The sequence below is a fragment of the Calypte anna genome, chromosome 6 (assembly GCF_003957555.1).
Source record: "Calypte anna isolate BGI_N300 chromosome 6, bCalAnn1_v1.p, whole genome shotgun sequence".
NCBI lineage: Eukaryota > Metazoa > Chordata > Aves > Apodiformes > Trochilidae > Calypte > Calypte anna.
Window position 1 is genome coordinate 28,306,902 of NC_044252.1, and position 23,334 is coordinate 28,330,235.

The 23,334-nt window shown below is 39.0% G+C and overlaps 1 protein-coding gene across 1 annotated transcript in view; it reads right to left on the reverse strand.

The window, feature by feature from the left end:
* The window catches only part of GFRA1 (GDNF family receptor alpha 1), a 138,596-nt gene that overhangs the window by 18,139 nt on the left and 97,123 nt on the right, over nucleotides 1-23,334 (reverse strand). Inside the window, exons 5-7 of the mRNA XM_008490116.2 lie at nucleotides 16,611-16,720; nucleotides 11,691-11,825; nucleotides 8,575-8,753 (exon numbers count right to left, since the gene is read on the reverse strand). Coding sequence (XP_008488338.1) covers nucleotides 8,575-8,753; nucleotides 11,691-11,825; nucleotides 16,611-16,720 — 424 coding nt within the window. The remainder of the gene's footprint in view (nucleotides 1-8,574; nucleotides 8,754-11,690; nucleotides 11,826-16,610; nucleotides 16,721-23,334) is intronic.

The window sequence follows — 23,334 nt, forward strand, 5'->3', positions numbered from 1 at the left end:
ATCCACAGCTGGCATGTTCTGTTCTGCAAGATGCAATAAAGGAGCGAGTTTGGTAAATGCCTTCAAGCCCATTTTTGTCCAGTGGGCAAGATCAGGTTATCCTTTCTATTTTTCTGAGCACTGGAGTACTCAAATGCTTTAACTCTACTGTATTCTTCATAATGATTCAGCTAAAACCAGCAACAAAGCAACCTGAATACTTGAAACTACTAAAAATACACAATTAAACATATGTACAAGGCTCCTGAAGCTTGAGAACTCTATTTGGCTGATAATGGGGCAGTGGTTTCTGGTTTTCTGTACCCAGTTCTTACCTTTCATCAAAAGTATTTTGAACTGAAAATAGATCAGAGCTATGAGCATAAGACAGTGAACTTTAATTGACACTTTGCTGGAGCAATAGACAAAATATGATCAGCCACTTGTGTCAAACAACAGCATAGGTTTGGTGTGCTCTAACAGCTAAATCTATGCAAACTGGTTGATTATTAAGAAGTGCAAAAGTGTCCAGAACTGTCCTCAACAAGCAGAATGTGAGAGCCAACAAGAGTGAGAGGAAATCAGAGAATTACAGTGCTGTTTAATGCACTTGGCATCCATGAGCTCTTCTTTTACCTCCTCATATAGCCCGGGACTCATAATTGTAATACCATGGAACAAAGATTCTGAGAAAAGACACCAAGGGGGCCAGTTTTACAACCCTATGTCAGGATCTGGGATCAGAGGGGTTGGAATTGGTGATCTCTGAGGTCCCTTCCCACACAAACCATTCCATGTTTCTATGATCTCTCTCACCTCTGGGGATTTCAGGGAGCAGGACAAGAGATGGGAAAAAACCCTCAGTCAGGCAACAGATTTCTATACTGCTGCCCTGACTTTCCACCCCTCTGCACCATTCCTCCACAGTATGGAGAGTCATGGAATCCATAAAACTGTATTCACTTGTGATTAAAATGCTTCACCATCCCAAATACCTACCCTCCACACTGCCATTTGTCTTAAGCTGTCACATTACAAAACCCATCAATATCTGATTCAATAACAGTGTTTAAAGATACATTTAAATTACAAAAGCCTAGTAAAATCCTTATGCTTGACAAGCAAAATTCTTTGCCAAAAAAAAAAAAAAAAAGGTAGAATTGATAAAGAAAAATTTTATTTGTTAAATTTCAATCTATTCTGGCAACTGCTGAGCTGTTTTCCTAGTTTAGAAAGAAACACCTCTGTACTGACAACTGTATCAATTACCTGAGACAGTTTGAGTTTTTACTTTGGTTTTCCTCATGTATCTCTGTGGTTATATTTTTTGAGCATTATATAGTGCATTACCAGATTTTGTAATATTAATTTTTTTTTTCTAGAGTACCCAACTACACTATGGGGTTTGCAGAATAAATCAAGGCTTTGAGGTGATCTTTTTGGCTTCACTGAAGGTAACTAGTTTATTAGGTTCAGGAATACCTTTCTGTTATCAACCTATGGCATTGCTACAATGATGGGAGTGTGGTCTATATGCAGGGATCCTGCAGGCTACTCCAGTTAAAAAAAAAAGTACTGATGATTTCATGGTTTCTGCTCTTGTTCCATTAGAAACCTGGTGGCACAACCCTTTTCCCTGCACTTGCTTTGCAACAGGGTCAGCCTGCTGGCATAACCAGAGCTACCTGCACTTGAACAAGTACAAATGGAAGCAGAGCCGTGGCTAAAACCAAGTATTTGCTAACAGCAAACAATATGTCTTAAACAAAGCACTTTGTCAAGTTCCATAAAGGCACAATGTATTATGAACTATACTTCCAAAGACAATATGATTAAATATCTATCATTGCAATGCAACGGCCCAAAATTTTCATTAGTAGTAGTTATGCCTTAAAATTAAATTATAATATTCCATTTTATGTCTGTTTTTTGCTGGCTGCAGTGAGCTGTTTAGAAAGAGAAACACATGATGGACTAAATATTTGATTGAGAACTAAAGTTGGCTGACATTAGGAATACATTTAGTATGATGAAGAACCACATAAAGTAATAACATGGGCTATGAATAGTTTGATTTGGCTTATCTTATGTGATCCAATTTTCCTATCCTGGTCTATTCTAGGACTTCATGTTTTTGTGGGTATTCCTGTAAGAGGACACTGATGTGAAACAGAGAAACAACTGTGGCTTAGGGGAACACTGCAAATGCTGCATCCTCATTTAGTTGCAATAATTTGCAAACTTCTTTCTGAGGAAGAAGAACCATGATCTGTCCATAGGAATTTCAATTTTCTGTAAAGGTGTAACGAAGCTGCATTTTTGTAAGTCATTAAATTGGTTTTTAGTAACCTCATGCTCATTTCAATTGAACAATTATTAAACTATAAAACAAAATTGCACGATCCCTAAAACTGTAGCCTGGAGGTTTACTGTCTGCTATAAAGTGCTGTATTACTATAATACACACTAAAGATGCTCAGAGTATTACAATTTTTTTTTAATGAACTGTAAACTATTTTATCATTGATGAAACAATTCTGAAGTATTAGGATCTCCAGCAGCACTGAATTTTGGTATAATGAAAAGCATGCTAATAAAAAAAATATATAATTTAAACTGTAATTCTAATATGCAAAATAAACCATTTTGCTGTCTTTCAGTAACAGGGGTTTATTACTCCCAGCTGCCAACATGAAAAATGTTTCAGTGGAGTGTTTATAATTAAATACAAGGTCCAGTGTTATAGAGACCTTTATGTGCCACAGAGACTGAACGTTAACCTGTCTGCATCTCTCTAGCTCTGATGACAAGAGGGGTGGGCTGACTTACACTGTCAGAGAGTTTTAGCCTGTGTTTCACCTGAAAAATTGTGACTGATCTTGCAAGGGGGGCTGATGTTCAACTATGAAGTTAAACCAAGTCTGGTAAATAAGAACATTTTTTTACTGAGTGCTGGGGGCTGATGTCTCATAGCAATGCTGACACTAATATGAAACATCTGAGCCTACAGTGGCTGCATCCTCAAACTGTGCACCTGATGTTCAAAAGAGGCAAAAGACTTTCTGTGCTTAGAAATTAATCATCTCCCTTCATCACATCTGTAACTTCAGCAGGATTTCAGCAAGATTAAAATGGCCTCTCTTGTTTGGTCCTGAAATTCTTTGGCAAAGACGCTGAAGAAGCCAAGGGCAGCCTTGCTCTCAGTCTGAGCAGTCTACATGATCATACTACTATGAGTATCTACCCATACATGCACCTCAAAGCAACCTTTTACCACTAAGGTCCATGTCTGGTACAGTGCTGGCAATTGCTTTCTTGCCCATAAACATCAAGATTTCCAAACAAACAGAAAACTCAAAACGTGTCTCTCACTCATGGTAATCTGACCCCTGGCTTTGTCTGAAAGGTTCAAGAGCCATGCAGTAAATTAGTACAGTCTCAGGGAATTTTATACTTCCACATTTCTGAGTAGCCACTCCAGCACTGTGCTTAAGCAATGAGGAGTAAAGTCACTGAAATCAATGTCAAGGAATTAAATGGAAAGAGCAGTCTTGGCTTGCATAAAATATTTTGTTCAGTGGTCCCCAGATTAGAACTGTAAAATTAAAGCTGAAACTTTACATTATCCCTGGCTGACAGATTTTAATCTGAACATGCAGAGCACACAAGACTTCTCTAGGTACAACACAATTTCTGCTGAATCAAATTAAGGATGTTGCCTTTTCAGAAGAAAACCTATCAAGAGGTGTTCTTTAAATGACTTCTATCAGCAGGCCCAGCCCATTGTGTCAGCTAATCCTGGAAATACAGATGGTAAATTTAAATGTTTTCATTTCAAACTTTTCATATTATTATTATTATCTTGTTCTGGCATAACATTGGGAATTTTATACTCCTGTCCATCTTTCACCCCAGACTGCAACTTTCTGAGCAGTTCTAATGCCTGGAGCAAGAGGTCCAACTGGGACTTCTCCTGAGGGACAGAGGATGCAGGGCACTAGAAAGGACAGTTCTTGTTTTTCTCAAAACTCAAAAGATAGAGAAGGGTAAAGGCTATGAGGTGATGGGAAAAGGTGTGCCATTAGGGTGACTTCATACTAGTGCCCAGGGGATAAATCAAGTTCTTCTGTCTTTGTTCCAGGGCAGCATCTCAGCAGCTGTGCTGGCAGCCACACACCCACATGCTGGCCCTGGGTCCTGCTAATGCTCATCCACCACCCAATTACCAGTCCATGGAGCTCCAGACCTGCTGTGTCTTGATCCTCAGGATACAACACTGAAGCTTTTAACATTCTCCAAACACCCACACAATCCTTAAAAACAACAGGAATATTCAGCTACATGGAATGATTATAGACAGGACTTCAAACACCAGATTAGCAGATACTCACAGAGGGCTGAGATCTGCAAGAGAGAGATCTACAACAAAAAGAACAGATATTTCCAGTCTGCAAGTTCTGCTTTCCTCCAAATCTGTGAATTCTGCCTCCTATTTTGGCCCTAAGACTTGCCATTGCCATTATAGTTACTTCCCTCAGTCTCAGGTTTCTGTGGAATTACGTGTATTTGTGGAAGAACAGACCCATATCTATTCTAAACACTTAATAATCTTACATGCAAATGGGAAGAATTTACATATTTATGTATCTATATTTCTCTTTCTTCCTTGTTCTCCAAAAAATATTTGAGCTTTACATTTTTTTTTTTAATATTTTTCTGTGGAGGGTAGAAAGACATTTACCTACTTGACTGAAAAGTTCTTGCTTTCAGTCAGAAGGGCTCAATTACACACATCTGCTCCTCACACTTCCTCAAAATCACAAAAACTTTAAATTCCCTCTGAATGCTGCACTAAGGTTAACTAGAGCAAGACATTTATAACAAACGTGGGAAAACAGAGTGTAGAACCATCTAGGGAGTTGATAAGATTTCAATGCATAAATTTACACTTAAAACTCCTTAGCCATCTTGATTTCTGTAATTTTTGTACAAAATGTCCTCTCAAATATTACAGCAAACCCAGTATGCACGTCTCAGGGTTTTGCTTATCTCTGCTGCTGATGCAGTAACAATTGATCTAATCTGGTCTAATGCACCATTCCATTTCATTACCATCTTTCAGTTCCATGTTTCTTTGCTAGATGCAGAAGTAGCATTTTTCTTGAAGAATACATGGTGTGAGTACACATCCAAACTCATTCCATTGGCCCTTCCAAATAATCCAACACGACGGCTCAAGCAGTGGTGGAAGAATGTGAGACTGAAAGACCAGAACCATTTTTTGACTGGTGCACAGAACACAAGTTATGATTGAGAATGAAGGATAACCAAATCTGTCAGTTGAACAGAAAACATTAGAGTGAAGCTATCAGAAAAAAAAAAAAAAAAAAGAGACAGGGATGGAAATGACTTTGTAAAATATGCCTGTATAAGGAGCAGGGTGTTGGCATTCATCTTCCTTTTTGTTCACAGGATTTTATAAATGATTCTGTGTGTTGCTGAGGATCCTGTGGAAGATGTCAAGCACCTCAAAGTATTCTTGAATTTAGCATTTTTCATAAAACTAACCACTAGTTGCTCTCTGTTTCAGAAAGCTTTGTTAGAAGCCAGGTTTATAAAAGAGTTGATAGGATGCCTGACAAAGCTAAGCATCTTCCTGCCTGATCTAACTTAAAAATAGCAGAAAGAGAGTATTACAAAGATCTCTGCATACACAAACATAAAAAAACCCTTATCAGAAATCAACATTTCTCTCTGTCAGTTTGAAATAAGAAAATAACACCTTAACAGAAGAACTGTAAATGCTTGTAGCAATAGTATGCTGAAATGAAGAACAATTTCCAACAGTTCCACTGAAGGAAAAACTATTTAGAATTCCAAACCTTCAACAGATATTCAAAATAAATACTGAGTACAAGTAAGCAAAGAGTATCTCAAATTTTCTTTAAGCATTCACAACCCTTCTGACTTCACATTTGCATGCATGCAGGAGACCATGGCACAGGGACAAAACCATTAGTGTGTTTTTGCTGTTCTACAACCAGTCTGAACAAGTCAGAAAAAAATGTATCAAAAATTGCTCAGCCAGTGACACTCTTGGCAGATCAGGTTAGTACCCTGTATTTTACAACCCTGGGAGGTTAGTGTTTGCTCATTTCTATGGCAATTTATACTAATCAATCACTTCCTGCTCTTTCTTCCCTTACTGTATTTATTTCGATGGTAATTTGTACTAATCAATCACTTCCTGCTCTTTGTTCCTTCCCTGTATTTTTAAACCCATTGACTAGAAAATGTAGCCTTGTAGCATCTCAATGATCATTTCCTTATCTCCTCTCTGCCATTGTCTTTTTGTGCTGAGACTAATGCTTCTAATTCTACTTTTCACAGCATTTAGGCTACATTGCCTTTGTGAAACTTTTCAGCTTGACTGCTAAGAGCACAACAAAGCCCTTCAGACTGCTTTTGGTTGCACTACTTCATGTTTTGAAAATACTACAAAGGGATATTTTTCATGGGAGGAGAGCCCTGGAATGAGTGCACTTCTCCAAGTGTGATCTGAATGCCTCCAGTTCTTTTGTAAAACTCACATTGAGGTTTCAGACTCCCTTGCAAAGTGGCACCATACTGTCCAACAAGCACAGGTTTCTTTTTAAAAAAGCGTAGGCTTGTTTTGGCTCTATTCCTGTTACTTTTTGAAACAGGCATTAAAGTGTAAGAGCTTTGTTCTTTGTGTTCCAGGTCTGACACAAGGAAGTAGTGAGCACCAGAATGTTGTATTTCACAAGAATTAAACTGCTTGATTCTTAGTGAACTTTTAGTGCAGACCTATCTATGGTTTTTACAAAACAGCTGAGGATCATTTATTTAAATGAAACTCTTTTCCTTACAGACTTTTAGTTCTTGTGTCAAGTACAAAGTACATCAGGGTACACCTGAAGCCACAACATAGCTTTAAACCAGTGCTGATTAATTTATGTGGGATGGGACTTCAAAATTCCAGAGTAATAGCAGTGAGGACAGGGGAGAATTCAGGCTTGAGGAACATTTGCAAATCAAACTGAATCCAATGGGATTTGTGATTACTTGCCACTTCTTCATTATTTATCATGTGTAGTTTGGGAGCATCTGGGGGCCTTACTCTATAGGGGACTGCACAAACACTGGAGGAAAATGAGATTTCTCCCACAAAACAATTTTTTAATGTAACATGAAGTGAATTAATAATATCCTATCAAGGTCTTGCTTTAAATGCAGGATGTTACAAATTTCAGGTTTAAAACGTTACTTGTCTTGTTAGAATATTCTGTTTGGTCGAATAACCACTGCATATAGAAATGCACGCTTACAATTATCTCCCTCTCATCAAAAACTTACAAATCTTAACAAAAACGAATGCACAGATATGAAGAACAGAACTAAAACAGAAGGATCTAAACTCAATGCCATCTCCTATTAACTCCATATATTGTGCCTCTGTAATGCCTTTTAAAAATGTTAATTCATACACAATCTTCCACTGCAAAATAAATGAAGAAACTGCAGGAAGATGAAGATGAAAGAATAGTGCAGGAAAAGTAAAGAAGAAAAATATATTTCTGAGGAATATGAATAGTTTATTTTAGTGAACATGGAAACTTTTATCCAGTTTAACATGAAGAATATAAAATAAGTTTTTTCTTAAATAAGTGACCCGTGAATGCTACAAGTGGGGAAGAACTGGAGTATCCAGAAAAAAAAGTATCTTGGTATCAGATGAGACCTTGGACACTTTCGTTTGTTTCACACAGCAATTTTCCTTCACAAAAGACAAGAAAACCCCAGACCAAGCTGATCTATCCCTAATTTTGCATTTAAACCAACAGAAATTCGTAAACCCCAAAATTCTAATCTGGCCTAAGGGTGTTTTCATCTTACATTTCCTGTTATCTCTTTCCTGCCTTGATTTTACAGCTGTCTCCTGCCCAGTTTGTTCAGACTTTCTAAGATCTAAGTATAGTTGCCTTCAGCCAGTGATGAGCCTCTCCAATCCAGAATCAATGGCACACCAGGAACTGCCAATTTGAACTGGTGAAGAAAATCACTGCAGCCATCGGCCAAAATCACATCACGACTCTGACCCCAGTTCAGGAAACCCCCGGTTCAAAATAGCTTCACTCATTGTCCAGCTTCTTCACTACATATTCTCTAATACCCAGACCTACTCAGCCAAAAAACCTTTTAAGTTCACTGCCAATAACATTAGAAAGTAAGCAACAGGACATGCTAGCTGACATTAAGAGTTCTCTCTGAATTTGGATTACTCAGGGGATTAATTTAGTCTGACATACCCTGGCAGGGCTTGAAGAGTGCCACACTCATACCCAAACCTATGCTAAAGTAAATACTACACCCTGCTTCTGAGTTGAAAAGGCAATAAAGTCCACATTTTTTATCTAAAATAAGTGATATTTTGCAGGATCTCCAGCTTGTAGCTACAACATAGGAAGGAACTGAGATTCCAACTGAAGCAGGCATCTATTTATGCAGCAGAATATTCATCTATGAATAAAAAACTTCCATTTAATCACTGCATCAAGTCCAAGACTCTCTTACCTGCAGGTTTGCACATGCTGGTGAATCATTGTGGCTGGGTATTTCATTGTCAGTGGTCTCTGAACCTGGTATTTTAACTCTGGAAGCTGTTGTAGTTGTGGCTGCAGTGGTCTGTACTGGTACGATTAGCTGCCACACATTCACATCAGTACCATTGCCAAAAGCCTGAATTGCATTTTCTGTAAAAAATAAATTACAAGCAATTTTCTATTTCTAAACAAATAGCAGAAACCAGGACTGACATTTGAATCATTGTTATTCCAAGTGAATATACGTATTTATAGAAAATCAATTTCTATGCTGAAAAATCTGTCTTAATTTTGAACACATCAGAAACATGAACTGAGAGTCTGGGGTCACATAATTATCTGGTGTAGCCTCTTCTTTGTAATGTTCCCAACAATTCTTGACAGAAGCTCTATTACTTACTGTGATCACATTTCTTACCATCCAAAAGCCTCAAAAAATTACTTTTCAGCTACAAAATTCAGTTGGAATATTACGTCCTAATTCAGGCAGGTGATGTTACATAGCAAACTAAAACCAGAAAACAGGCAAAATATTAATGTATTTCTATAGTTTGTTGTAATAAAAGTAATATCCCTGTAATGACAAAATGGTTTAACTAAGACAATCTTTTCCTTACAGTTTTCAATCAAAATCTGCATAATTAGGTGAGGGAAGCATGCTTAAACTAAAACTTTTATATTCTGAAGTTAAAAAGCTTATCACAGTTTCATGGGATTAAAGACTGTATATATGGCAAGAGTAAATTGGTTGGGTTTTTTATAAACAAATAGAAAAACAGTTTTTAATCAGGTCTTCAGGGATTCAACATGGATTTAGGGATTTCTTATTTCAAATTCTTTGTACAAGGAATCAAACAATTTCACTGGGGACTAATATGTGGAATTTATTAATACTTCTTCTCAGCTGTATTCCTTGCCTTGTAAAGTAATTTACATTTAATTTTCATCTGAAAAAGATGTATTTTATTCTGATATTAGCTCTTAGAACTCCAACATGCAAAGAGAACGTGTAAAAAGCACCATGATCAGCTGGGTTGATGGAGAAAAAGTGGGAAGAATGAAATGATATTTTTCTTGGTTTTACCTGAATAAGACAACACAAAGCACTGGTTTCCTATGAATTCCTGAATTAACAGTAACTTCCAGTTATTGCAAGAAGGATCACAGAAATACATGCAATTCAATTCCCTTTGAATTTCCAGTAAGTAAAAGTGGTCTTTAGAACAAGTCTTCTACTATTTCATAGAATCATACTCAATGATCCTTGTGGGTCCCTTCCAACTTGACATATTCTAGGATTCTATGACAGAATCATTGGTTTGTGTTGGAAGGGACCTCTGAAGCTCTCTAGTCCAACCCCCCTGCAGTGAGCAGGGACATCTTCAGCTGGTTCCTCAGAGCCCCATCCAACATGAACTTGAACGTTTCCAGGGATGGGGCATCTACACCCTCTCTGGGGCCTGTTAATTTGGATTTTTAGGGTTTTTTGAATACCAGGCCAATTTCACAGTTCTGATATAAAGCTGTATGCTGTAGGACAATACTGAATATTTTAGAATATTTTACTGAAACACCTAAACATGTAAAAAAAACCCCAATGCAATGTTTGTCCTTATTGGGAATAATTACTAAAGCAGACTCTTAATTTTCACCAGCATTGTCATACCCACCTTTTGAAATCAAAACTTCCACTCTGGTTCCAACTTAACATCTGTTGCAAAAGGTTTTTCAGCTCTAGAGTGCAATTTTTAGGTAAGTGCATACAGAGATGCAAGAAAGATCAGGATTTTGGGTGTGTAGGTGGATATGATAAACTCAGCTTCATATCCCAGCTCCATATCAGGCACAGCATGAATGCAACCCTCTGTCTCCTGCCTTCTGAGTCCCCCAACCCTCAGGGTATGGTCTCAGATTTTCCATTTTGCATAAACAACCAAATAGGTTTTTGAATAAATATTTAAGCTAGGTTTTTTCCCACATCTTCTGTAAAAGCCAAAATAACTGGTTTATTTTGCAGCTTAAAGGGGAAGTATATTTTGTAACTAAACAGACTAAGGAGAAATTCCTAGTTTTCATCCCATAATGGAAAAGTGATTTTTGTTTTGTCTGAAAAAAGTGGGAGGGGTTCTAAGATGACATTTTCTCCAGACTCTAAAAGGCCCGTTAATGACAAAAGGAATTTAAAAATGAAAATAGTAACTTTTCCCACCCTCTGTCAGAGAAAAAACTTTGTATTAAACTAAAAATCATCTTTAATTTCTTCATGAAGAAGACATCCTTTTCCCTACCTGGGCTTGCCTCTCTAATGCAATTTCAGAGAATAATCATGTATCACTTCAACTTCTGTTCTGCTAGGCTAGGGAAGCCAAGCTCTTTTGGTCTCCTCATTTATCTGAAATTAAAACTCTGATTGCACACTTCACATCATCCAATTATGCTGCTCCAGGCAGACAGGAAATTTGAAAAGAGAACCTGCCAAAATCGACTCCACTGAGCCATTCTGAAATTTATATTAGTCCCTAATTTGGAACCGAGTTTGACTGAAAAAAAAAAATCAATAATTTAACAAAATCTTAACAATAGGTACCATCCAGACTTGTGTAAACCCAGGCATCTGAGATAAGTGAGTAGCCTGGAAAAACTGAAGCTTGGCTATAAATTGCAAGCACAATCCAATTTACACTTAGCCACAGCAAATCCTTCATATCATAAACTCTGTGTCTTTTTGTTTTATAGGAAGTTCTTAAATTATACACAAGTCCCTCAGATGTTGCAGTTTTTTGGTCCAGATGCAGCCTGACTGTTAAGAGTCCAAATATGATCTATGATATAAACATATTTCTATGTTTATATCATAACAACACAACTTCAACACAACAACACAACTTCATTTTTTGGATTTTTTTTCCAAGAGCTTCTTTAGTACCAGGCATATTTGCCTGTTTGTTTAATCCTTATGCCTACAGCAGCACGATGCTGACAAAGTGTAAAGACATGGCCTTGATGTATCAGAACATACTTAAAACAGTAAAGAAATTTCAGAAAACTTGCTGGGACACATTTAAAGACATCTAATTTTGTACTCACTAAGGCATGTATTGTCCCGGAAGAAATTCAGAAATTTCAGGCATTCATCTATGTTGTTTCCACTGTTGCTGCAGTCACACCATGGGGCAACACTGAGGCTGTTGGAATCTATGTAGTTTGGTGTCATCACTGTGCCTGGCAAAGAGTGAAGGAAAAAAGCACTGTGAGCAACCCTTGAACTCAAACATTCTTCCCATAATAAGCAGACAGCAAACAGCACTGGGTAAGTTGTGCATTCAGAGCAGGATTTACAAGCAGACACACGTGGCAGTTAAAAGCAATTCCCTTCTTCCAAAAAGGTTTATATTGCATTCCTACAGAGAGCTGCACCAGCAGAACTGACAGGTGAAAAACTGTGGCACAGGGGAGGGATGGATTGGGAGAAGGTGGGAACCTCTTAAAAGGGTTTTGCTGGCAAATCAAACCTAAGTGGACCTGTGTCCTTATGAGTTGCACTCTAAAAATCCAATTTTTCTTCCCTACTTGTACTTTTTCTTATTTCTGTTCTAGTTGCAAAGAAATGGCTGAAACTAGACATCCAGATCTGAGCTTTCTCCTTAAGACTGCAGCCAGTCTGAAAAAACATTTCTGAAACCCTTGAGCAAGGGGAATGGTGGTCATGCTGTGAGATGCCTGATACCTCCTGGGGGGAGCATTAACCCCATAGTGCTCTTTAGGGACCTGCAAACAGAGTAGGTCATGGCAATCAACAAAGCAAAAACATAACCAGCATCCATAAAATGGTAGATTTTTTTGCCAGTAATAGATTACTATTAATCTTTCTGGTATCACCAGTTTGTCAGACCAGTGGTTGTTGCTCTAAGGACTGAGAAGTTTAAACCTTTATTTCATTTCTCTGAGCAAACAGGAAAAAAAAATTTAAAAAGGCAGGTATTCCAGATGTGTACTGATGGCAGCTGTTCCAGGAAACATGCTCCTCACTTGGTAACCTACAACTCTTAAGATAGGCTGTATATCATGAGGAAATGTGATCACATCTCCTCACCACTGACATCAAAGTAGTCATTAAGAAGATGGAATAGATGAGGAATAACTATGGGTGACCCAGACCGTGGACTAGCGGAGAAAATTTGGTCCATAGGTCCAGGGTCCCAGAGTTTGTAATAATGCACAGGAAAGGGCTATCAAACAGCAAGCTAAAAAAAGGAACATTAGAAATAACACAAATCAGAGAATGACGTCAAACAGCCTTTCAGTCACCAGGCAGCACCAGGATCTGAACAAATCAACATGCAAACTGCTTCAGACACGGCGGGGAGACAAAAGGAGAAGAAATATTAGGGGCTGGCCTGAGAAAGGCAGTGATGTATGTGAAAATGAGAACAGTCCCAATGCCCACAAAAAAGCATATTTTGTCTTGTTTTGGGATGGTCTTAAATTAGAATGCAATCTCATACCTTTATCTACTTCCAGCTTTTAAAAGATATTTGCAGTAATAATGCTCTAATTCGACATGAGATTAGCACATGAGTAAATAGCAGAGTTCAAAATTTATTAAATGAAGGTAGAGAATTTAGTGAAATAGGCAAATATCATTTGCACCACTAATGTAAACTTGACAATAGATAAATAAGAAAAGGAATTATGTTAAATTAAAATAAAACAAATGGAAATATCTGTCTATTATCCATTTGATGGTTCAGTACACTTTTCCAACCATGTGACACGATCTGAAAAGGAGTGAGAGAAAATTAAAATTGAGTGGATTTTGCAAATGGAAGGAAAACAGCAGCTTCAGAAAAAAAAAAAAAAAGAAAAAATATTAAGTAGCAAATGCTTAGTGAAGGGTTACAAAACCAGAAAGTTTCTGAGGAAATGGAAAAGATCACTGAGGTAAGACTTTCTTATCTTGAAGAGGTAATAAGGTAATTAAAATGGGTCAAGACAGGGGCTAAAAGTGTAAGAGATACTGAGCTATGATTAGGGTTGATGAATACAGGAACGACAGGACAAGGAATGTATATACACAGCACACAAATTGTACATCCAGCAAAAACAGAGTGGCTGAAAGAGCAGCTAGTAGAAAATCAGCCTGTCATTTAAACCTGGGGGCAGATGTGAACCCAAGCGGATTATATGCTTGATTTCCTGGGGTGGATTTTGCTTTTTCCCTGCAATGTGTGTGCCTTCCTCTTCCAAACCCTCTCCCCCCCTGCCTCCCCTGCTAGCTGGCATCTTGGAAATTCTGCTGAAGGACACTAAAGGATCAGAGAAACCATGGTGGTTGGCATTAAAATAGGATAGGCTTGGTTTTCTCTGTCCTGTGTCAAATATTTCTGTGATGGCCTCAGCAGCAGGCAGTCAGGTCTCGGGATTTTAGACAAAAGCAGAATTGACTGGAAAGCAGCCAAAAGGTTCTTCAAATTAGGGTCAATTAAGAATGAGGAGATGGATGGGCGGCCCAGGAGGACGGGCACGTGACCCAAGTTCCTTTGGTCCAAAGTAAATCCAGTTTATTCACATCAGCTCTCATGGAATTCTTGGGAATCACAGGGAAATTGGATGGATTTTACTAAAGACAAGGGAACATGTCAGGAAGGGAACTTGCCTAAAGCAGATCATGAAGTCAGGAGTTAGAACAACACCTGCTGCAGACAGCTCCAGAGAGTTTGACTGAGCTGTAACCAAAGCACTGAATCTCAAACATAGCTATCTCCAACCTTATTCTATATTTGATAATTTTCATATTTTCCTTTAACTAATAATATTAATTTGTCTTTATTACTATAACAAGGAGCATAAGGCAATTAAATAAGATTTTCAGAACTCCTGTAAAATATACATAACTTTAAAATGATATATATAACCTCCTGATGCAAACCTTAGAGAATTTCATACAGACTGTTCTCCATTTAACTGGTAAAGCCCCTCATAAAAATCCTGTCTGACTACTTTCCTACTTAAGACATTTATTTTAGGTGGAATTCCACTAGCTTCAGTGAAGTTAACTCTGATTTACATCCCTGCATGCAACAGTAAAACTATATCCACTGTACCTACCACAGAGAACCCTCAATTTCCTGAAGGAACTCTATGAAAGCACTTTTTTTGCTATGTTTAATGAAATGGCTAAATGAAATAATATTTTATCTTAATGAACAATATTTTATCTTCATTAAAACACCTGGAGATCCTGAAGCTCTAAGGAATGAATGGATCTGTAACAGCTTCTTCCCCACAGCCTATCAATCTCTTCTTCCTGTGTTTTATATATATTAGGCAGACATTTGAAAGATTGTGCCCCTGATTTCTATCTCAGCATCTTATAAATTTGATGGTCTTCACATAATTTATTTTACTTTTATATCAGCATGATACCAGAAGTAGGAATTCACTGCTTCAGCACATGAAAGTTTTGAATACCAATTTTCTTGGTTTATCAGAATTACTATGAGGAAGTAAAAGAAATTTTAATACTAGTCAGTACCCATCTTTCTGCATGGGGCTAGCAGGAAGGAAGAAAAATGTTCTTTTTTCCCTTTGAAAATTAGATGTCCTTTTGATTTCAGCTCCTTCAGGATCTACTCCACATTTCTGATGTGTGACAGCATCCTGCAGCACGGTCATCCACAACAACACAAAAACGCCTGACTGTAGGAACTGGGTAATCCTTGAGGTTAAATTGAAAAATGGATCCAACAAAACTGCCAGCAAAATTCACTAGGTCCAGCAAGGAGTGCTTGGCAGCACTTATTCAGAAATATCTATTCCTAACAGCTACTTTTGCCAGCAGCTAGACTTCTTAATCTCATTGACTAGATCACATTTCAAAGCTATTCAATTCTTTGTTTTAGAGTCAAACAACATTCTGTCATAACTGTTCATCTGTTATACCCTTTGCATACTGTCTTCAGCTCTTAAGTCACAGAAGCATATCCTTCGGAACTATCACATCTTATTTTACCAGTTGCCACATGAATTTACCTCACTTGTTAGCTGCTAGAGTAATTAGAATGATAACAGTAAGCCAGTGAATATCCCTTTCAGTCATTTTTCAGCAAAACCGACTTAATTTAGCAATATTTTATTTTTTATTATTTTATTATTATCTCCCTTAGCTGGGACCTTCACACCCAACAGAAAGGGATATTACTGCCTCATAGCAGGTGCAGGCTGTAAGCTTAAAAACATCTTATCTGCTGGCCTTTAAAATGTGTTTGATTCAGTGTTTTGACATTCACTTATTCCTTATTGCCCAACCATGGTACTTCTACAAGTTCCGTTTCCCAAGATGACCTCTCTTTCAGGAATCACATATTGCATGCGGGATACGGAATCTGGCTTGCATGAAGGCATCCTTGTGCCTGCTGACAGTCAGCAAGGTGACAGCAAACAATTAACTGACGATGGGAAGGGAAGAGGATTTCAGAAGGTAAATTTGGGCTTATTCCAGTCCAGGTATTTCAGAAAAGAGAGTGGGCAGGAGGACATGATGGGGAAAACAGAAATGCAACAATTCTAGGTTTGTCTGTTGTCTCATTCCTCTAATGTCCTGCATCCTTTCCCTAAAGAGCAGAAGGTATTTACTCAGCCTTGTGATCACAGCTGCAAAATCACCCAAGCTGCAGTTTCAGTTGTTCTTTTTAGCTTCCTACTTCACGGTCCTGTCCAAACTCAACTCCCTTAATAAACTTTACTTTTTATGCTTTTTTAAAATTATTATTATTTCAAATTCAATCTTCCATCCTTAATTTTCTTAATTTACTCCAAGAAACTCTGTAAGGTAAGACACGCCTAACAGACTTGGAGGCTTTTGCCTAGTATTATGTTGTATTATAGATAATAAAAAACCACAGAGAATATTATGTTCCACATCTTGGGCTTCACATGGGCCTTCAAAATACAGTCTGAGTGTTTTTCTTAGACCAAGCAAGCCCCCATCCTTTCCTCCCTTCTTACCAATGAGGCCTGAGTAAGCGAGGAGGCAGTGAGCGTAGTTCTCCTTCAGACAGCCGCTGACAGAGCGGGACTCAGGCCGGCAGTTTGTGAAGTAATCTGCAAGGCGAGATCTGTAACACGAAGGAAAATTCATATCTTCAAAAATCAAGCCTGCAGGCATTCTTAGCTTTTATACTCTTTCCAGTTTTGGACTTCGTGTTCTTTAACTTAAAGGTACACTGGACAGGTTTCAGCTAGGGAGAAGTCTCAGACACATCACTTTCCAAAATCTGTATTTGAAGTCAGAACAAACAAGTGTAGGAAAACAGTCAAAAAGGGACAGAACAACATGGAAATTCCTACCCTTTACTAGAAGAAATGCTCTAAAAGAAAACTAAAGAAGTTTTTTAAACCCTTTACTAAAAGAAAGAAAAATAAGAAAAGAAGCAATTTTGCCTGGGTCTGAACTGGAACCTGTTGTTTTGCAGGAACAGAACACAGTTTCTGCTGGTTTACTGATTACACAAAAACTGGATGTTTGTGCTCACAGATTCAGTTTAATACATGACTTGAGGCAGAACTTCCTTTGGTACTGCCTCAGTTTCCAGGGAATGGGCTTACCCCAGCTCTGGACCGGCCTGCAGAACCAGCTGGCTGAACTGGAGCAGGAGGCAGATCCAGCTGGCATGGCTTCCCCAGCCCCCTGTGGTCATGCAACTGAGAATCTATTTGTTCCTGTAAAATGTTCATTTATCCAAAGTCTACAGTATTGAGCCCAGGGCTCAGCAGAAGGAACTGTGCACTCTGCATCCAGTTCTGGTGCTGAATGGCTGCAATATTTTCACTTACCTCAGTTACGCCATGTCCAAGAGGGGGAGAGCATTGCCTACCCATGGGAAGTGCTTTAGATGAGGACTGAAGCTGTATTGAACCTAACAGATCACTACTAGATTGTCAAACAAGAAAAAAAAATGGCAGAAAGAACTCTTCTGGTTATTAGTGCTTGAAAGGCCACATAATGAGCCCATTCTGGTCCGTAAAATTTGAGAGGCATCACTAAAGTGGACCAAGGTCCCACATCCTACAGCCCCTCTCTTATCTCCTCAGCTTAACTCATGCTTTCACTCAGACTTGTAAACTTGGTGCAGCGACTTTTGGTTACTTATAAAGTGGTTTTTAGGCCTCTGTCTCCACAAACAAAATTACGTTGCCTCCCTTCTTCAATTTTCTCTGTGAAAAGGGGATGAAAATGTCCTCTTGCATCAAACAACTCAGTGATGGTTCAGAATCAGGTGCTTAATCTTTGAAAAGCCCTCTCAAAATCAGAGTAGTATCATCTATGCCATTTCAGCACTGCTCTAGCATTATGTAGATTCGCAGTATAAATGCTCTTTTCTAGTTTTGCAGTAAAACCCCAAAGTTAGCAGAAACAAGTGATTTGCAAGTGATTTACTTTATTTGTTTATATGCCCCAGAGACTAATTATCTTTGTTTGCTTTTTTGTTTCACCTATCTCAGAATGGCATTGGATGCACATCATTAATTGTCCCTGAAGTAGTGATGGGCAAACTTCAAAGGGTTCACAGGCTTAGTTCGAGAAAGCATCCTATAAATAGCTGCATGCAAGTGGTACCTGAATTTATCTGAGCTATTCTCATGACCTCTTTTTAGTTCCAGCCCTTGCTAACTGCACTGACACCAGCAAATCTACGTTTGCCTTCAAACCAGAGTTTACTGTAAGCTTTTCACTCCTTCTCTTCCCTTATTTACAGAATTAACCTTCAGGTGGACAGTTTGCACAGCTTCCTTTAATAGCTTTAAAAAGCCAAGCTTGCTAACTGCCCTTTAAGATGCCCTATAAATACATATATACATACACACACACATAAATTTCTACATTTCCAGAAAAATATTTCTTTGCTGGTGAATATACACTGTACCTACCATGGGAGGGGAGGAGAGGATATGGGGAGAAACAGAAGCACCATGAAGGTAATCTGGGTAGGAAACCTTGTGTCCCCAAAGGGATTCCTCTCTCAGTCAATAATTGAAACAGAGGCTTGGATTGAGCCATCTGAGCAACTGGGAACAAAGGCAGCTGAGAGTTTTTATGGTTTTAGCAAACTGTACTAATACCTGGATGCAGTCTGGCTTAGGACAGAAAAGAGCCTATTACATCAATCTAGTATGAATGATCTTTGTCATGGTAGAAAGAGCAAGGCTGCTGTATGTGAAGTATTTTTGCATTTCTAAACCAAAGTTTAGCTCATTATTTATGTGAGCACAAATAAATCTTTTCCAAGCTGCAGTTATACAATCAGCATCTTGGTAATCCCAAAACATTATCTGCAAACATATCATCATTCTCAAATGTCCAATTTTCTCTGAGATTATTAGATGCACTGGTCCAGTGATCATTTAATACCCTCCTCTTCTCTAAATGTTTTTAAGGACTGATAACTATGGTGTAACACCAGCCATTTACTAACCAGTCTGCTTAAAGAATCTATTTGTTGTAAACTCTAATGGAGGCTAAAAATTGCTCTGCTGATCCCTTTGGCATACAGCTTGATTTCTATGCTAATTTCTGAGGAATTTTTGTGGTCATAAAAGGTAATGATCTGACAATGTTGCACATCTAAGTTTTCATAAGCCAAATATAGTTCAGATAGCTCTAGCCCAAGCATTACTGGACATCATCACACACCTCCTCCCCAGTGAGCCATCCAAACTTCATACTATCAAACTTCTTGTTCTCTCCTCAGCTGTTAACTACACCTCATATTTATGTGGATTCATTTCTACTGGAGATCAAGTTCAGGCCAGCAAATGAAAGCAGAGACAAGACACCTCCATCTACCATAAAATAACTCCACCATTTTCACTGAAGATCTACTGATTAATGCTCACGGAAGGTGAGCCCCAAAGATTTCCAGCAGACTGGCACTGAGGAAAGTTGCTCATCAGCAACAGCAAAACAGTGTTACTGCTGTAACAGGGGAAAGACAAATTAACCTAACTAGGAACCACAGAATCATTTATGGTGAGTTATGGTGAATTATTGCATGTCAGGGGTAGGATGGGACCTCCAAAGATCATCTGAGTCCAACCCCCCTCCCAGAACAGGACCAAAACTAGGGCAGGTCACTCAGAAATGCACCCAGATGGGTCTTGAAATTCTCCTGAGAAGGAGACTCCACAACCTCTCTGGGGAGCCTATGCCAGGGCTCTGTAACCCTTACAGTTAAGAAATTCTTCCTCATGTTGAGGTGGAACTTCCTATTCTCTACCTTGAATCCACTGCCCCTTGTCTTATCACAGGGCACAAGTGAGAAGAGATTGTCCCTCCCTTCTTGAGTCCCAGCCCTCATGTATTTGTATACATTATTAGATCCCCTCTCAGTCTTCTCTCCAAACTAAGCAGCCCCAAGTCTCTCAGCCTCCCTTCATAAGGCAGATGTTCCAATCCTTTAATCATCCATAGCCCTTGTCAAGTATGTCCCTGTCCCTCTTGAACTGGGAGCCCAAAATTGGATGCAATACCCTGGGTGCAGGGTCACTAGAGGAAAACAGAGAGGGAGAAGAACCTCCCTCCATCTGCTGGACACACTCATCTGAATGCACCCCAGGATGCCATTGGCCTTCTTGGCCACACTGCTGTCCTATGGAACACTTGTCCACCAGGACTCCACAGAGTCTCTTCTCCACAGTCTCTTCTCCACAGAGCTGCTCTCTAGGAGATCACCTCCTAACCTGTACTGCTGCCTTTTGTTATTCCCTCCAGATGCAGGTCTCTGCTCTTGTTCTTGTTGAACCTCATCAGGTTCCTCTTGGCCTGTCCAAATCTTGCTGAATGGTCACACAATATTCAGGTGAATCAGCCACTCCTCCCAGTTTTGTGTCATCAGCAAATTTGGTGAGAAGACACTCTCTGTCCCACATACTCTGTCCCATCATCAAGGTCATGGATAAAGATGTTGAACAGGACTGGACCCAGCACTGATTCCTGAGGGACTCCACTGGTCACAGGTCTCCAGCTGGACTCTGCACCATTGATCACCACTCTTTGGGCTCTGTTGTGTAGCCAGTTCTTAATCCATCCCACTGTCCACTCTTCCATACCATATTTCCTGAGCTTGCTCATGAGGATGTTATGGGAAACTGTGTCAAAAGCCTTGCTAAGGTAAAGGTAGACTATGGTATTAAGGTAGCATGTGATATTAAGAGCTCATTGGGGAAAAGAGACAGTCCTTTTAAGGATGCTGAAAAAGAGCAATCAAAAACATAAAATAATAAAATAATTATCAAATAAATTAATTAACAGAATTCCTTGAGCAGGAAGTAACTTGTGTGCAGTAACTTGTGGGTAAGTGTCTAATCCATGACTGAGGAGTTCGGTAATGCAGAGGACAAACAAAGCCTGGAACACGTGTGCCTTCAAGTGTGCACCATTTTCACACGTGCAGTGGGTGTACACACATCTATTTGCTGGCTGGCTGGACAGAGGGACACAGGCAGTTTTATACTGTACATAACATGTAGCAGGACCAATTTAAAAGGAACTCTTAATTTCATTTTCTGTTGAAGAATTCACAAATCCTCTTTGTGCACAGCAGCATTAATGATTTTTCCCCTTCCTTTACACAAAAACCAGATCTGAAGAGAACCACACAGAAATCTTCTTTCTTGGGGAAAAAAACAAATCCTCTCTTTGTGGGGCAAAAACCCACAAATGAGTCCTATCTTAGCCCTGGAAAATCTCCTCAAAGCAAACTGAAGATCTTCTGGAAAGCTTACGTTAAATATTTTGTATATTATGAACTAAAAAAGTAAGAATAATCCTATTGGGAAATTCAAAGAAAATCTGCTTGAACAACAAATACTCTTCTGAGAAGAACAGAAAAAATCCCAACCTGCTATTCTCTAATGCTGTATATTAACACCAGTAAAATCACTTGTAACAGTTAAAAATACAAAGAAAACAAAGTTAATTTGTTTTCCTTATGACAGTGGTACTTCAAATACACAGCAGGATAAATAAAAACTTTCAAATTTTGCTTACAAATAAGCTTTGTTAACAGCAGTATTGTGTCTAATCTGCATATAATTTCTGAGGCAATTTGATTTTTTATTAGCACAGCCTGTTGAATAGGCAACATCGATTACCTTTCCACTAGTTTTTACTTTTAAGGTTTTGTAAAAAGTTCTTTGATGTTCTGAAAATATCTTTGATATTTATCAGTTCTCCCTCTAAAGTTGGTCAACCCAGTTTCAGTACTGGGGCAGTATTTAGAAGCACGATGGAAACGATGATGCTGCCAAAAAAATTCTTAAAATGCATTTTTGGATGTGGTGTCAACTGGAAAGCTGCTCTACAAACCAGCCTCAGGAGTCCTTCCCAAGACATTCCCTTCCTGCTGGGCAGGCAGATGTTTGAGTAACTTCTTTTTATCTCCCTGGCTGTATGCACCTTCAATTGCTGGTACAGAGGGCCTGAGCTGGGAGAATCTTCTCTCTTAACCTTGCCTTTGCAGTGGTGATTTTCACACCAAGAAAGACACAAAATCCTGCTGGCTGTGCACACGGATGCTGAGATGGCCAAGTGAGTGGTTACAGCTCCTTGCCCTGGTGCTCTCCTCTGCTCTCACCCTAGAGATGCTCACTACCACCTCCCTTTCCATTGCTGCTTGTGTTTAGGTACCTATTTATGGCTCAGCAGCAGTAATATCAGGAGTAGGTAAATGCCAAAGCTGAGTGGCTGGGGTGACTACACTAATTAGTCAAAGCTGCTCTAGCGTCTAGACACCATTTGGCACTCACAGTACAGTCACGTATGGGAAGTGCTGCATCAATATTCAAACCAGCAAAGAAGTATAAATCTGACACTGAAAAAATTCAGACTAAGTCAATGAATATGTGTCATCGTGATAAATGACACCATTAGGGAAAAAAAAACCAAGCCAAAATAATTGTTCCTCCTCTGTGGGGGTCAAACGCATCCTCCTCCTCTGTAGCTACAAGGAGCTCCTATACAGCTTGGGAACTGCTGTTTCTGCTGGGATGCAGCAGAGGTAAGAGGGGATGGTACGTGGCCAAATTAATGGATTTGTTGTTGGAGAAGCTTTGTATTTTCTCTGTTTCATAAAGACCCAGTGAGTGGGCAGCAAGAAAAGGAGGCAAAGGCTACACAAGAAATTCTATCAACCAGTGAGCCAAAAAAAGCCTCAGAACAGCTCCATCACGAGGGGACTCTCCCAGCACCTAGTTAGATAGCTTTGACCCTGTTTTTTTTTTAAATTAAAAGGCATTAGAGCTGTGTAGTACTAATACATCTCATACTTCCTTACACACACTGTTGAACATCTGTGAGCAACTATAAATTTTGACTTTTTTTCTTTTTTTTTTTAAAAGGTTGTTTTAACAGACATTTACTCAACAATTGGTGGGGTTTTTTGTTTGGTTTTTTGTTGTTTTTTTCAGCAAAAAAGGCTGGTTTTCCTTTCATTGCTATCTTCCTTCTCAAACACAATACCTAGGCCTTGAAGACCCTGCTGTCCCTTCCAAGCTCCAGGACTTGCCCTACCCAGCCTCTGGCACAGGAACCCACTCAGCCTCCTCCCCAGGTCTCACACCCTGCCCCAAAGATGCTGCAGGGCCCTGGCTTCCAGCCTCCCACACCAACTGGGGTGGTGGGAAGGTTAAAAAAGTAAAGATCTGATGACAGCCCAAATGGCTCCCAAGACCT